Here is a 16,075-nt window from a genome sequence, read left to right on the forward strand (position 1 = left end):
GTTATACAGGAGTGCAGCTCCATCCTGTCTGATCTGAAGAGGATTTGTTGAATATTCATGCATTGCTGTTTGACTCCCTGAACCGAAGGGGAAGCATTATCTGTCTGATGAGCTGTTCACACTGAAGGAGATCCCTGGCGTGAGTACCTGATCACTGCTTGATTCGAAGAGGATTTGTTGAATATTCATGCATTGCTGTTTGACTCTCTGACCCGGAGAGGAAGCATTATCTGTCCAATGCGCTGTTCACACTGAAGGAGATCCCTGGCAGGAAGCATTAACTGTCTATTGAGCTGTTAACACGGAAGGAGATTCCTGGTGTGAGTACCTGATTACTGCTTGCTTTGAAGAGGATTTGTTGAATATTTATGCATTGCTGTTTGACTCCCTGACCCGAAGAGGAAGCATTATCTGCCTGATGAGCTGTTCACACTGAAGGAGATTCCTGGCGTGAGTACCTGCTTATAGTCTGGTTTGAAGAGGATTTGTTGCACACTTATGCACTGTTGTTTGATTTCTTAACAAGATTTGCTACCAGGCTATTGAATTGCTCCATTGTTCACTTCTGGCTGTCCGAAGAGGAACGGCTGTGTGAGTCCCTTATCAGTGTCTGCTCCAATCTCTTACCAGTGTCCGTTCCATACTTACCTCTGGCCGTCCGAAGAGGAACCGCCATGTGAATCCCGTATCAGTGTCTGCTCCATTACTTACCTCTGGCTGCCTGAAGAGGAACCGCTGTGTGAGTCCCTTATCAGTGTCTGTTCCAATATCTTACCAGTGTCTGCTCCCATCTCTTACCAGTGTACGCTCCATCACTTACCTCTGGCTGCCCGAAGAGGAACCGCTGTGTGAACCCCGTATCCGTGTCTGCTCCACTACTTACCTCTGGCTGCCCAAAGAGGAACCTCTGTGTGAACCCCGTATCAGTGTCTGCTCCATTACTTACCTCTGGCTGCCCTAAGAGGAACCGCTGTGTGATCCCTGTATCAGTGTCTGCTCCACTACTTACCTCTGGCTGCCCGAAGAGGAACAGCTGTGTGAACCCCGTATCAGTGTCAGCTCCATTACTTACCTCTGGCTGCCCGAAGAGGAATCGCTGTGTGAACCCCGTATCAGTGTCCGCTCTATACTTACCTCTGGCCGTCCGAAGAGGAACCGCTGTGTGATCTCCGTATCAGAGCCTGCTCCATCACTTACCTCTGGCCGTCCGAAGACGAACCGCTGTGTGAACTTCCTCCGCAGCCTGAAGAAGAAGAGAGTTGGATCAGCCTGTGTGCTTTTAGTTTAGGATTTATTCTATTTTAAGTCAATAAAATACCACTTAATACCGATTACCTTGTTTGGTGTCTCTGGGTAACTCCTCGAGGTGGTACGTCCAATAGGGGTGGTGTGAGACACGGTTGGGGCCACCCCGGCCTGTGACATTTATAATACATATTTTGAACAATGGACAAGTTTCTCTATGCATATGTTCGAGGGTATATTGTGCCGCGTGAAAGCACGAGGTATAGCGTGAACAACTTGTTTTTCTGGTAAACAATTAATTTATCTGTTTAAGCAACCTATAAAATCCAAACTGGGCGCCCAGGAAGACAGAAAAGCTGGAATGAAGACCGTCTCTCCAGAAAATTGTCTTTCTCTCCTATGTCTGATATAAAATAAAGAAAATCTCTTGGCAAAATAACTGGTGTCCAGTCCTGAGAATTAAACCACGGGGAAAAGCTTAATTTTTAAGTCTACAGCCTGCACCTCGTGGTTGAGGTTTCCTTAGATAATTTGCTCCCTCAGGTCTGATTTGTGCCCCCTCAATTTCAATTTAAAAGAAGCTTAAAAAAAAGTTATTCAGTCAAGAGCAATAATTTATTTTATCTTTTGTTTGATTTGTATTAATGACAGAGCAGAAGGTATACACTCACCTAAAGGATTATTAGGAACACCATACTAATACTGTTTGACCCCCTTTCGCCTTCAGAACTGCCTTAATTCTACGTGGCATTGATTCAACAAGGTGCTGAAAGCATTCTTTAGAAATGTTGGCCCATATTGATAGGATGGCATCTTGCAGTTGATGGAGATTTGTGGGATGCACATCCAGGGAATGAAGCTCCTGTTGTCATGTTCAAGAAACCAATTTGAAATGATTCGAGCTTTGTGACATGGTGCATTATCCTGCTGGAAGTACATGGTGGTCATAAAGGGATGGACATGGTCAGAAACAATGCTCAGGTAGGCCGTGGCATTTAAACGATGCCCAATTGGCACTAAGGGGCCTAAAGTGTGCCAAGAAAACATCCCCCACACCAATACACCACCACCACCACCAGCCTGCACAGTGGTAACATGGCATGATGGATCCATGTTCTCATTCTGTTTACGCCAAATTCTGACTCTACCATCTGAATGTCTCAACAGAAATCGAGACCCATCAGACCAGGCAACATTTTTCCAGTCTTCAACTGTCCAATTTTGATGAGCTCGGCTGTAACGAGTGGTTATTTCAGTCAAAGTTGCTCTTCTATCAGCTTGAATCAGTCGGCCCATTCTCCTCTGACCTCTAGCATCAACAAGGCATTTTCATCCACAGGACTGCCACATACTGGATGTTTTTCCCTTTTCACACCATTCTTTGCAAACCCTACAAATGGCTGTGTGTGAAAATCCCAGAAACTGAGCAGATTGTGAAATACTCAGACCAGCCCGTCTGGCACCAACAACCATGCCATGCTCAAAATTGTTCTTTCCCATTCTGACATTCAGTTTGGAGCTCAGGAGATTGTCTTGACCAGGACCACACCCCTAAATGCATTGAAGCAACTGCCATGTGGTTGGTTAGTTGATTAGATAATTGCATTAATGAGAAATTGAACAGGTGTTCCTAATAATCCTTTAGGTGAGTGTATTAGGCTACTCTCACTTTAAGACCAAACGCACGTATCTATTATAATGATACACATCCGATTTACACCCATTGGCATGCAATAATTGCAGCAGCTGCTCTGCCTCACAGCGCGGGTATAAATGAGCAGCAGGTGCATTGTATTAATCAGCCTTTCGCTTTGGAGCCGAGCGGTGTACGTTTCCTGCTCTCTACAAAGTGTGTGTTTTTTAAAGCTCTTTGTGTGGACCTCTCCTAGTACTGGTGTTGGAGTGACGGCACGGCAGTGGGTTCGATCTTCTCTTCTTCTCTCTTTCTGTGTTAGTCTCTTTTTTTGAGCAAAAGAAAAGGCTGTTCTCACAGCTGGTTTGGTGCGCTATGGAGAGTGCTAAAAAAAGCCTTCTCATGGCTGGTAAGAGGACACCTATGAAAAAGAGTGCCCACGACAGGCTGAACTACTTCCCTGTCTGTGTCGCCGCGACCATTCCCCTGCGTGCTTCAGCACTAAGGAGAGCAGTTCCTCTTAAAGAGCTTACACAGGTAGAGCTTGCGTCTTTTTAAAGATGACATTCTACCTGTGATGCGGTTGTTTCCTGTAATCATTGACAGCCAAGATCACTGTCTCACATGGCTGGGCATAAGCATGCTGAGATGGTGTTTGTGGGTGGTTCATGTTTTCGAATGAGAACATGACCATGTTGGCACACCGGTCGACTCTTCTTTCTCCGGAAAGCTTGAGTCCCCTCTGCTGTTGGCCAGCCGCCACTTGTGTGTAAAAGCACAGTCGCATGTCTGCTCGACACTCTGGGAGACCGAGGAGACCAGCGACGCCTCTAAACCCAGATGGACCTCTTGCTTTTCATCGCGCTGTGTGCCGTTGAGCTGCCAGGCTCGCTCTGCGTTCTAGGTGCGCTGTTCCTGTTGTAGAGCTTTTTTGAGCAAAAGAAAAGGCTGTTCTCCTGTTGGCCACCTGAGCCTACAGTAATGGTGTGTGTGCTTATGCTTAATCAGATTCAGAGTTAGGCCCAGGCTGACCCAGATAGCATGTAGTAATCGGCCCGAGCTCGGCTGCCCCGCGGCGCCTGCGGCTCTGACTCGGCATCGGCGTGTGTTTACCGGGCCGATTCTGGCCCGCAGCTCGCTCTGGCACATGCAGTTTTGTTACGGCTGTAAAGCACTGGCCCGATTGCTGTTCATTGTAACTGGCCCGATTCTGGCTATAGAGATCTGGGCCACTTCTGTCAATGACTCGGCTTATGTTCAATCACTGATGGTTACATAATGAAGCAATAATTAACATAAAATTGTTTTAAAATTTACTTAATTTCCTGACAGGATCTGATAATGTGTTAGCTACTCATTTAATGTCATGAATTTGTACAAATCAAAATATCTAAGGTAAAACTTAATCAAAATGATAATAACAGTGATCGTTTTGCACAGAAGGATCAAATCTATTTAGTTGTAATAAAGCATGCAGGTCATTCTTTACGGTGTAATGCTTTTTAAAGGTGCTAAATTATGCACGTGATCTCAGGTGACTCGTTCATCGTCACTTACAGTAGTGGGAGGGGTCTCAACTGTGGCGATTGTGGTTGTGTTTGGACGAAAACAAAACAATGGATTAAATACCACAAAATACGAATATGGTAAGAAAAAATTTGAAAACATTGATGCGCTTTTATTTCCAAGTATTCTATGAAGCAGACACGCTGAAAAGGACTAATGTTACAGACGTTAACAGCACGCGTGGGACTGCAGCTAACCCCATAACTGTTGCAGCTGCTAGCACGACTTTCTTGCATGGGAATTCGATAACCACGACCTAAATCAACCTAAAAAGTAATAGCAGTGCTCATTAATTAAAAAAGTTCTTTTAAAATTTGTTTTGAAAATTGTTACGATGGGCCATATGCAGATAAAACGGTTGCCATTCAGCGATTTGTTGTTGTTGTTGTTTTCTTTCAATGACAGCTTTAAAACGAACTCGGTAAGTGCCATATTATATTCTAACAGCTTGTGTTATTACCCATTTATTTAATATAAATATTTATTCAAGTTATAGGCCTACAGCATTTAGCTGAGCTTCGGCAAATTCAAATCTTGCGTAACAATGACGCATTTCCGTAGCCGTAGCTGATTGGATGACGGTCATTGAATGGACAATAAAAGGTGATGCTAAGAGATTCGGTTTCACAACAGTTTGACAACATTTCGACGTTGGATTTCAATCGCAAAGGTAAGGTTCCCTTTCGAAAGGGAACTCGCGCTGCGTCAGCTTCGACGCTACGGGGAACGCCTCCGGCGTGACAGGTGCCTGAAATCACATTGAATCACGTCAATTCTATTGACCGGCGACAGCCTATGATGTCATCAAGGTGCGACCAGGAAGTATATAAGGGCGCCTTGCCAACATGACAGTATCTCTTCGTCTTCAGTGACTGTTTTGCCTGTATCCTGAACGTCAAGTAGAAAAAAAAGAAGTACCAAGCTATGAAGTGTGCAGAGAAACAGCGCCACTTCCGCAGGTGCGCAGAGCCGTGTACCAGGTATCTTACACCTGATGACACTCACACGCTCTGTGTATACTGTCTGGGGGAAGAGCACGCACGGGAGGTTCTCGAGGGAGCCTCCTGTGCGAACTGCGAGCGTTTTCCGTTGAGAACGCTCCGCTCTCGTTTGGCTCTCTTCTCGAGGGGAGAGAGTTCAGCAGCTGGGAGCGGCCCCGCTCGCGCCGAGGCCGAGCGGCGCCTTCAATCCTGGGGCTCCCAGCTGGATCTGGCTCGTCGTCTAGAGACTGGTATAGTGCTTGTGGACAACGAGCCAGATCGCGAGGGGCAGACTTTGGAGGCGGAGCAGGATCTAAGCTCCTCCTCCTCGTCTGTGGCTCTTCCAGTGGAGCAGAGGATGGTTGAGGAGTCAAGTGAAGTGTTTGAGGCTTCTCAACCACCTTGTCCCATGTATGGGGAGCTGGTGGAGGTTATGGAGTGCGCCGTGGGCAGATTGCAGCTGCCTTGGCGGCGCGCTAGGGGAGATGACGTTCGTCTGAGCAGACTGGATGACCGTTATCTCCCCGCCCGTGACCAGCCGGCTCCCGGGAGTCTTCCATTTTTTTCCTGATCTCCATTATGAGATTGCGAGAGGATGGAAGAAGCCCTATTCAGCCCGAATCCATCGGCGTCAGCGGGCTAATTTTGCTGACGTCGAGGGATTACCGGAAGCTGGATATGTGTCGCTGCCGCCCGTTGACGAGACGTTCGCAAACTACCTCGCTTCTGGGCGGCCATCGACACTAAGGGCTCACACCCTCCCGTCAGATCCCCTTAGGACAACATCACGTCTGAACGGCAGGGCATACATGTCGGCGGGTCATGCTGGGGCGGCTTTACACACGATGGGAGTGTTACAAGCCTACCAGGCAGATCTGCTGAGGGACCTCGATCAGGGGGTGGGACTAACCCCTGACGCGGTGGCCGAGTTGCGCCGCACCACCGATCTCTCTCTTAGGGCCACCAAGCAAACAGCTTTCGCCATCGGTCGTTCGATGGCGGCTATGGTGGCCACGGAGAGACATCTGTGGCTGAACCTGGCGGACATCGCGGGGAAAGAGAGGGCCTTTCTCCTCGATGCCCCGGTCTCGCCCTCTGAACTGTTTGGCACCTCCGTAGAGGCGGTGGTGGATAAGTTCAGGGAGGCGAGGGCGCGCTCGGCAGCATTTAAGACTTGCATCCCGCGGAGGTCCGGGACCGCGCCCAGGCAGTCGGGTGTCCCTGGTCCGTCCCAGCCTGAGGGCCGGAGACAGGAACAGAGAACCAGTGTTGCCTCTCGAGCGCCCCCACGGAGGGTTATGGCGCAGAGGAGGCGGGACACCCGCTTCAAAAAGAGGAAGGAAGCTGGAGCTGGCAACCGGGACCAGCGTAGGCAGCGGACTCCGCCTTTAGAGGGTCTTTGCTGAGCACTTCTGCTGAGTACACTGCTGTTGGCAATGTGATTAGGTCCATGTTTGTAGGCACTGCCCAAGAGACTGCGCCGTCCTGGGGGCCCTAGGACACGGCGAAGCAGGTTGTCCCTAGCTGCCTCTGGGATGGAGCCAGCCCCAGGTGCGGGCATAGGAGCCAGCTGGCTCTGAGTGGCCAGCTTGGACGGTCTGGGCAGTTGGACTTCAGGACAGGTAGTAGGCGTTAACCGGCCTCCTTGCAGGAAAGTCCTGACACTATGGCCCACGAGTGGGCCTCGGAGGCTCTTCTCCACTGGTGTCGACGTCAGCAGTGACCCGTCATTGGCCCTGGGGATGAGTCACCAGGTGTTAACTGGATTTCCAGGCCTTCGTCAGCAGCAGACAGCTGCCGTCAGCCCAGGTAGCAGCAGCCAGCCTTCTTAAAGTTTCGGCAGGATCCTTGGAATCTGCAGACCCCCTATTCGGGGGGGCAGGTCCTGCCAGGCCTCCCTGAGGGGTAGGCTCCCAGTCTGGGTTTCCTTCGCTCAGGAGTTAGGCCCTGTCTGGCCTCCCTGAGAGCCTGCTGTGGTCAGCAGGCACTGCTTGGTCTCCCCTGAGGGGGCACCATAGGCATTAAGTCCCTCGACGGCTGGTACGAGCTGCTAAATAGGTGGTAGGCGCTACTGGGCCTCCCTATGGGCCTGCTGTGGGGTAAGCAGGCCCACTTGACCTCCTCTGCGGATGGCGTTCCTGGGCCCCAGTCACTGGATGGCTAGCACGAGTGTTAGTAGGTAGTAGGCCTCATCCGGCCTCCCTGAGTGACCTCCCTGGAGGCAAACTCCCGGTTCCCAGCCACTGTGGCGGTGAGCATGGAGTGCTATGAGTAGCACCTTCTGCTATCAGGTGGTAGGCATGGTGGCCTCCCTGACAATGAGCTCACGGTTCCCGGTCGCTGTGGTAATGAGCATGGAGCGCTATGGATAAGCACATTCTGCCGTTGGTTGGTAGGCTCTGTGGCCTCCCTGACGACGAGCTCTCGGTTCCCGGTCGCCGTAGCAATGAGCATGGAATGCTACGAGTAGCATGTCCTGCTATCGGTTGGTAGGCACTGTTGCCTCCCTGAGGGCGAGCTCCCGGCTTCCGGTCGACAATGGCAATGAGCGCGAAGTGCTACGAGTAGCATGCTCCGCTATCAGGTTGGTAGGCATTATGGCCTCCCTGAGAGCAAGCTCCCGGTTCCCAGTCACTGTGGCAATGATTAGGTGAAGTGCTATGAGTAGCACGTTTTGCTTTCAGTTGGTAGGCACGGTTGCCTCCCTGAAAGAGAGCTCCCGATTCTCAGGCGCTGAGACGACTAGCGAAACAAAACGCTAGGCGTGGCGTGCTCTGCTATCAGGTGGTAGGCATTGTTGCCTCCCTGAAAACGAGCCCCTGTTTCTCAGGCGCGAGAGTGAGACGGTTAGCGAAGCACGACGGACGGCATGCTCTGCTACCAGGTGGAGGCATTGCGCCTCCCTGGAATCGTTCCCCGGTCCCCAGTTTCGGTAACGGATCGTAGCATGGGCTGCTATCAGGCAAAGCTGCACGGGCTTCCCTGAGGGGATTCGCTTTGGAGTAGTTGGCCCACGTGGCCTCCTCTGAGGGCACGCTCTGGTCTCGTGGTTCCTGGATAAGTCCAGTCAATGAGCAGAGGCCGGCTCCCCGGCCGCTGTGGTGTGCGTAAAGTGCTATAAGTGGCACTTTTTGCTATCAGGTGGTAGGCATGGTACCTCCCTGAAAGCGAGCTCCCGGTCCCCAGCCGCTGTGGTGAGCTTGAAGTGCTATGAGTAGCACATTCAGCTTGGCTGTGAGTGCCCGATGTCTTGCAGTTGGTAGGCCCGCTTGGCCTCCCTGATTAAGCGAGTCCCTGGTCTTCCCAGCTACCTCGAGGGCTAGCACGACTGCGATCAGGTATCAGGCCCGTTTGGCCTTCCTGAGGACGAGCGCTGATTTGGATGCGCGAGCGGTCTATCAGGTTACCAGGTGGAGGCCTCTCTCGGCCTCCCTGGGGGACGAGTTCCCTAGGCGGGAACACACAACTGGTTTTTTGCTGACAGCTAGTGGCTACCCGCTATCAGGCGCCGGCCACTGGCCGTTTGCGAGACCTGAAGGCGGTGTTCTTACCCTAGCACGACGAGGTGTCACTGCGGCTATGTGGTCCCGACAGGACGGGACCTTCATAGTAGGCCTACGGCATGGTTGCCTACCGGGCAGGCTTATGAGCTCCTCTCAAGCGAGGGTCTGTTGTGAGCTTACAGCCTCCTGGGGCTGATCTATTGGTGGTAGGTCCCGAGGGGCCCCTCCCGATATATTCAGCCTATAGGGCCTTTGGCCTCCTAAGCACGTTTTAAAGTAAGTGCTTGGTAGATCCGAGGATCGAGCGGCTTGACTCCCCTCGCTAGCAAGGGTTTGAAAGCACTTCGCTGAGCGCTGCTCTCTGGGATAACCCGTCTCTGAGGTCCGGCTAGTCGGTGACGCTGCCCTTTCTTGCAGCACCCTAGCGGGATGTCTCTTCGGAGGCGAGTACCAGAGGCTCTGTACTGTACAGACAGGGTTGACCGTATTACGTGTCCCATACTAGACTGGGTCACCTGGTCAGGTCTCCCTGGTGGCATTCGGTGATAATCTCCCGAATAGTGACTGGCATAGGGTTCCCTCGTAGTTCCCTTGCCACGCTCCCTTAAAGGAACCCCTTCTAAGTCGAATGGGTTGGTTCCAGGCCTTCGAGCAAGGCCTGGGAAGGACCTCATGTGTGTGAAGGTTTCCTTCTCAGGCGATAGCTTGGGCTATGACCGTAGGGAGCGCTGTCACTGACAGCCTAACGTGACCAGAAGGGGAGTGGTTCAGGCATTTCAGCAGAAATTGCTTGTCTTGACAGTTGTCACTGCCATTGGGCATGCACTCCCGTCGGCATGGCGGCGTGGGTATATCGTTCCCCGTAGCGTCGAAGCTGACGCAGCGCGAGTTCCCTTTCGAAAGGGAACGTCTCAGGTTACGAATGTAACCATTGTTCCCTGAGAACAGGGAACGAGACGCTGCGTCGCTGTGCCATGCCGCAGGGCCTGCCTGCCGAAAACAGTCCCTTCAGACGATTAGATACTGTCATGTTGGCAAGGCGCCCTTATATACTTCCTGGTCGCACCTTGATGACATCATAGGCTGTCGCCGGTCAATAGAATTGACGTGATTCAATGTGATTTCAGGCACCTGTCACGCCGGAGGCGTTCCCCGTAGCGTCGAAGCTGACGCAGCGTCTCGTTCCCTGTTCTCAGGGAACAATGGTTACATTCGTAACCTGAGACGTTTTTGCTACTTGATATGCTGTTGATACTGACTTGCTATTTTAAAACATTGTGAATGCTAAATTTAGTTTAGTTTAGGTCAAGTATATATTATTTTAAGAAACCATGCTGAACAAATTATTTGAAGTAATAAAACAGTCCATATACTATATGGCTCTGTTAACAACACTAGTAAAAGCCGTAAATGTTGTATTTCTGAGCTAACTTAAAGGAAATACGGTAGAGTGTTGACACTATGATTCTTGCTATTTTAAAACATTATTCACACTGTTAAATTGTAACTGTGTTTAACTTAAAAGTATTTTTAGGTTGTTATTTGGTAACACTTTACAATAAGGTTCATTTGTTAACATTACTTAATATATTAACTAACAATGAGCAATACATTTGGTAATCTTTGCTAACGTTAGTTAATACAAAATACAGCTGTTCATTATTTGTTCATGTTACTTCACATTGCATTAACTGATATTAACAAAACTTTTGTTTTGAATAATGCTTTAGTAAATGTTGAAATTATTATATTAACTAAGATTAATAAATGCTGTACAAGTGCAGTTCATTATTAGTATACAGTAGAATTTTGACTCTGTGAATAAAGTTTTAAAATAGTAAGTCATAATGTTAAACAGTAACATTGTAATTTTCATTGTATGTTGTACAGACTGTTTTAAATGGGTTCCAAACACTTATCCATTTTCATTTAGTTATAGTTTTACGTTGGTGTCAATTGGTTGGTTTATTGGCCTCTGTTAACAGTCCTGAAAATATCTGTAGAACACATCCTGGTTTACGTATAAAAAGATGCAAATGTAGGTATAAAGAAAACAAAAGTACACATTTTGGGCAATTTACAGCACATCAGTTGATCTGCACAAAGACAAAAGAGTAATGTCAGTGTTTTATAATGAACATGTGAATAGGAATGATATTGTCTGAGGTGTTAATGGGCTATTGCAAGCCATGAACTGCTGGTACTGATCTTTCTTTCTTCTGGCTCTTTAAGTGTAAAAAAGTGTAAGTCTGTAATGTATGTAAAGATGTAATTTAGTTGATTTCTGGTGTTTTCTGATCTCTATAAATGTATCTATGCAGTATATTGATTGTAACAAAATTAAACATTGTTTGTGTGCTTTTTGCTTTTTTTGACAGACCACAACAAGATCAGTGAAGTTGCCAAGCTCAGCACAGAAGAGGCCATCCTGTGTAAGTCATGTCTGAAAACTATGAGTTTTATACTGTAAATTCTAACATTCAAAAAAAGGCGAGGGCAAGTGTTGCTCAGATTCTAAAGTCTTTGCAAACTCCTAACTCTAAGGCTAGTGATGACACTCCTCATAATCAACAGATGTACACTAGTAATAATGAATCCTCTGAAGATAATGACTTTGACAATATTGATGTGGTGGTGTCAGAAGACTCTGTTAATTTAGATGATTATGATGCAGTGATGTCGGAAGACTCTGTAAGTGATTCTGAGAATAGTGATGACTATTTTGAGGAAAGTCCTGATGAAGCTTTTAGAAACGCTCTAACTGACTGGGCTATAGACTTCAGAATCACAATGGTTGCATTAACAGCTCTTCTGTCAGTCTTGCGTAGTATGCATCCCAGCCTTCCAAAAGATGCTCGAACACTGCTTAAGACTAACACAATATATAGGATAGAACAAGTAGCAGGAGGCTCTTTCTATTATTTTGGTATTCTTAATGCATTGTCTGGAATGCTTGAAAAAATATTGCCCCAGTTACCAAACAGACACACACTGAGATTGCAGTTGAATTTTGATGGCATTCCGTTGCACAAGAGTTCAAATATGCAACTGTGGCCTATTTTAGGCTTATTACAAGGCATAGCCAAAAAGCCTTTTCTAATAGCAATATTTGGTGGCATTTCAAAACCAAAAATACTGGCAGAGTATTTAAAAAGCTTAATTGACGAAGTTAAGGTCCTGCAGTCAGGCTTTATTTTCAGAGGAAAGGAACTACTCCTAAAAATTAGTTCTGTAGTTTGTGATGCACCTGCTCGTGCATATGTTAAGGGAGTTAAATATCATACAGGTTATTCGTCATGTGGTAAATGTGTACAGTCTGGTGTGTACATACAAAAGCGCATGACTTTCCCTGAGACTAATGCTGCCCTAAGAACGAATGAAACGTTCAGAAGCATGTGTGATGAAGACCACCACATAACTAGATCTCCATTTACTGAACTTGATATAAACATGGTATCATGTTTCCCTCATGATTATATGCATTTAGTCTGTCTTGGTGTGATGCGAAGGTTATTAGATCTATGGACAAGTGGTCCTCTCAAGACTCGTTTGCCATCACAGAAAGTAGTCAAATTATCTCAGAACTTACTCTCCATTAAAAATTATGTCCCATCAGAATTTGCTCGTAAACCAAGGTCGATTGAAGAAAAAAACAAGTGGAAGGCAACTGAACTAAGACAGTTTTTACTCTACACAGGATCAGTAGTTCTTCATGATGTTGTATGCACTCCTGTTTACAATAACTTTATGCTTCTCTCAGTTGCGATTTCAATTCTTATTGATCCAACCCTGTGTTCTGTAATGTGTGAATATGCAAAGGTATTACTAGTGGCTTTTGTGGAGCACTTTGTGAAGCTGTATGGCAAGGAATATGTGGTGTATAATGTGCATGGCCTTGTTCACTTAGCTGATGATGTGAAATGCCATGGTCCACTTGACCACATTTCTGCATTTCCATTCGAGAATTATTTAGGGCAGTTAAAAAGATTGGTCCGACGTCCATGTCATCCTGTTGCCCAGATTGTACGCAGGATATCTGAAATATCTAGTGGTGGTTCTAAGATCGACCCTTCCAAAAGTTATGTGCGAAAAGAGCATTGTGATGGTCCTATTTTGCAGTTTGTTAATGGAGAAGTGAGACAGTATAAAGAAATATATTTCCCTGATTTGTGTCTAAAAATTTCAAAAGGCGATAACTGTGTCAGAATTGGTTCCAATATTGGGTTGGTACAGAACATCTATATTCAGAACAATGATGCTTACATCGTATATGCTGAGTTTGATTCTGTTCGTAGATTTTATGACTACCCAATTGATTCTTGCAGGCTTGGAGCTTATCTCGTATCTGATCTTTCTAAAGAATTTAGATGTGCCAAAATTGATGAGACGCTTAAAAAATATGTCATACTTCCTTTTCAAACCAAGTTTGCCTGTCTACCTTTACTGCATTTAAATTGACAACAACAGCAGTTCAACTGTGTGTTGGTCTTAGGTTTTTTAATGTAGCATAGATAAATTTAAACATAATTCACCAAAATCTCACATTCAGGTACAGGCTTGTGGAGTGTAACATAACAGTATTTTTGAAAATAGAAGGATTATTGTGCAATAATAAGCGGAATGACAGCTCAACTTTACTTGATTATTATTGTGTAAATTATTGTGTAATGTGAATAAAAATTGTGTAAAAATGTGTAAAATGCAACAAATTGCTCTTTTTTTTGTTTTGTTTTTTGAAGATTTTTTGGGAAAATGTTCCATATTGTGGAGTTCATCGAGTCATCTGAAGTGGAAGTTGTGCCATCTTCATGGGTGCAGAATGGTACCTGTGCTTGGCCGACTTACAAATCTGTGGCTAAGATCCAGAAGGCTGTAACACTCCATGAATCTCCTAATCGTACTTGGTCTGCCTTCAGGGTGCGAATTATTCACACCACAGGTACTAACATATTAAGAAAACTGTGACAATATTTCATGATTGTTACATTTTTGGGGAGGTTAACCACCATGTATGTTTTATAGACACGTATCAGGAAGCTCGGCTCAAACTTCCGCAAGCAACTCTGATGTCTGATTTGCAGACAGAAGATGATGATGATGATCGTCCAGCATACACAAAAAGAAAGAACAGGTTTGTTTGTATTTTAAGCATGTATTTTTACCACAGGTGTTTTTCATATAAACGGTGTAGTTAACCCCAAAATGAAAAGTCTGTTAGCGACAACAGAATGAGGGAATAGATGATTGCAGAACTTTCATTTTGGGTTAACTGTCTTATATGTAAATTGTACATATATTGCATTGATACATTATAATCTGCAAGTTTTGCTACGGCACTATTTTAACGTTGTTGTTTTTTCCTCATGTACACAATCAGGGGAAATAAAAGAAACCACTCTAGTGAGGATGATGACGATAATTACTTTGCAAGCAAGAGACTGGAAAAAACTGTCAGAATAGAGGATCGTTCAGAAGTTTTTGCAGCACCTCAAATACCGTCACCACCACGGACTATGGCAGAAACTCTGAGAACTCCATCCAGACACACAGATGGTATTGCAAGTCCTACCACCTCTAGGAATAATTTACGTCTATGTTCCAGTGCAGCTGGAGATGGAGACAGAACATGTTGCAGTTCATCATGTGTTTGTAAGTATGAACTTCATTTTAAAGGCCTAATTCAACAAGGGATTTAAGATTTAACTGACTACCTACCAAAACACTATACAAAAAATATACAAAAAACAAGCTTCAAGTGCATGTACGCTTATTTATGTTTTGTTTTTTTTGCAGCCCTGCTGACTGAAGTTTTAAAAGCACAAGAGGTCATCAAGCAACAACTTGCCATCATTCTGAAGAATCAGCAGAAACAGAACAGTGCTCAGTCGCAGAGTGATGAACTTCCAGACATCACCACATTCAACCTTCCTTTGTCAGATTTACCTGATCTGGAAAGGCTTGAAAATCAAATAAAGGATCAGCCAGAACAAATGAAGAAGTTGGTAAGATGAAGTCCTTGAATTTTTCACACAATGTGTCTTGTCTTGTATGTATTATAATCACATTGATACTCCGTTACTGTTGTATATTTATTTTGCCTGTAATACCGTTTCATTTTTTTTTTTTTCTTCAAAGGTAACCTATTTAGGAACAATTGGTGGGTTTTCCACTAAAGAAGCTGTGTGGCGTATCCTGGGAAAGCTTTTGGCAAACTCCTTTGCTAAAAGAATTAACTGGAGTGGTGCAAACCAAAAAGTGGCATTTCGTGCATTGGCCCTCAGGACTATTGTAGTCAGTAAGTTGATTTGATATACATTCCAGTACATATAGGCTGCTATACATCTGTCGTGTACGATTACTTTCATATAATTGTTAATGTATTGTTAGTGTATTTTTTGCTTGTTTTTTGTTGTTGTTTTTTTTACCAATATCTGTTCTTTGTTGCGCAAAATTGTGTAACTGTATAACTAACTATTTGTGAATATTGTTTGCCATTTACAGATGCAGTGAGGACAAATGCCCATACCAAGAGCTCCACTGATAAAGAGGTGGAAAGGTATATAACAAGATGGCTACAACTTGCTCCTGACAGAGATGGAGGAAGGAAGGAAAGAGCGAAGGCTAACGTGTTTAATGTGTAAATTACTTTGATCAATTCTTTTCTTTTTTTATATTTGTAATGACAGGTATAAAAATAGGTATTTCTTTCTTTTTTCTTTTTCTTTTTGCACTATTTTATTTATATGCGTGTTTTTTTATTTAGTATTATTGTGGGGGGTTTTTTTAGATTACATTTTCTTGACAAATAGGTGTTTAAAGATAGTTCTTGATACCATTTTAGTTTACCATTACCATATAACACATATACCTTTTTTTTATTTTTTCAATATAATCTAGTTTAAGTATTTATTTATTTACAATAGGTGTTTTAAGATGTTTCTTCATACTTGTATAATTTTAAATATATATATCCATTTTTTTTTTATTATTTAAAATGTGTGCATTTTTACAAAACTTTTGTATTCAAGTTTCTTTGAACTTATACTTGTGCACTTTAATATTTTTTTTTGGTTGTGTTTAAAGTTGTTTCTTGATAAATGTGCAATTTTCTAAATAAATATAGTTTCTTCATATTTCTGTCCTTTGTT

At 45.1% G+C, this 16,075-nt stretch overlaps 2 protein-coding genes across 2 annotated transcripts in view; one reads left to right on the forward strand and one right to left on the reverse strand.

Annotated features, from left to right (window-relative positions):
• The window catches only part of LOC307143462 (uncharacterized protein), a 372,406-nt gene that overhangs the window by 168,498 nt on the left and 187,833 nt on the right, over positions 1–16,075 (reverse strand). The gene's annotated exons all lie outside the window — the stretch shown is intronic.
• On the forward strand, positions 13,673–16,057 carry LOC307142834 (uncharacterized protein). The gene is made up of 6 exons (XM_079843958.1): positions 13,673–13,866; positions 13,950–14,058; positions 14,305–14,576; positions 14,721–14,929; positions 15,063–15,222; positions 15,429–16,057. The coding sequence occupies exons 1-6, from the start codon at positions 13,680–13,682 to the stop codon at positions 15,566–15,568; spliced, it is 1,077 nt and encodes a 358-aa protein (XP_079700084.1). The 5' UTR covers positions 13,673–13,679; the 3' UTR covers positions 15,569–16,057.

This window comes from Gobio gobio (assembly GCF_949357685.1).
Source record: "Gobio gobio genome assembly, chromosome: 19".
Classification (NCBI taxonomy): domain Eukaryota; kingdom Metazoa; phylum Chordata; class Actinopteri; order Cypriniformes; family Gobionidae; genus Gobio; species Gobio gobio.

Bases quoted from the DNA above. Each gene is read 5' to 3' on its own strand.
- LOC307142834 (XM_079843958.1), top strand. From the start codon at position 13,680: ATGTTCCATATTGTGGAGTTCATCGAGTCATCTGAAGTGGAAGTTGTG. The intron at 14,930-15,062 runs GTAAGATGAAGT...TTTTCTTCAAAG, and splicing joins CAGAACAAATGAAGAAGTTG to GTAACCTATTTAGGAACAAT. The intron at 15,223-15,428 runs GTAAGTTGATTT...TGCCATTTACAG, and splicing joins CCTCAGGACTATTGTAGTCA to ATGCAGTGAGGACAAATGCC.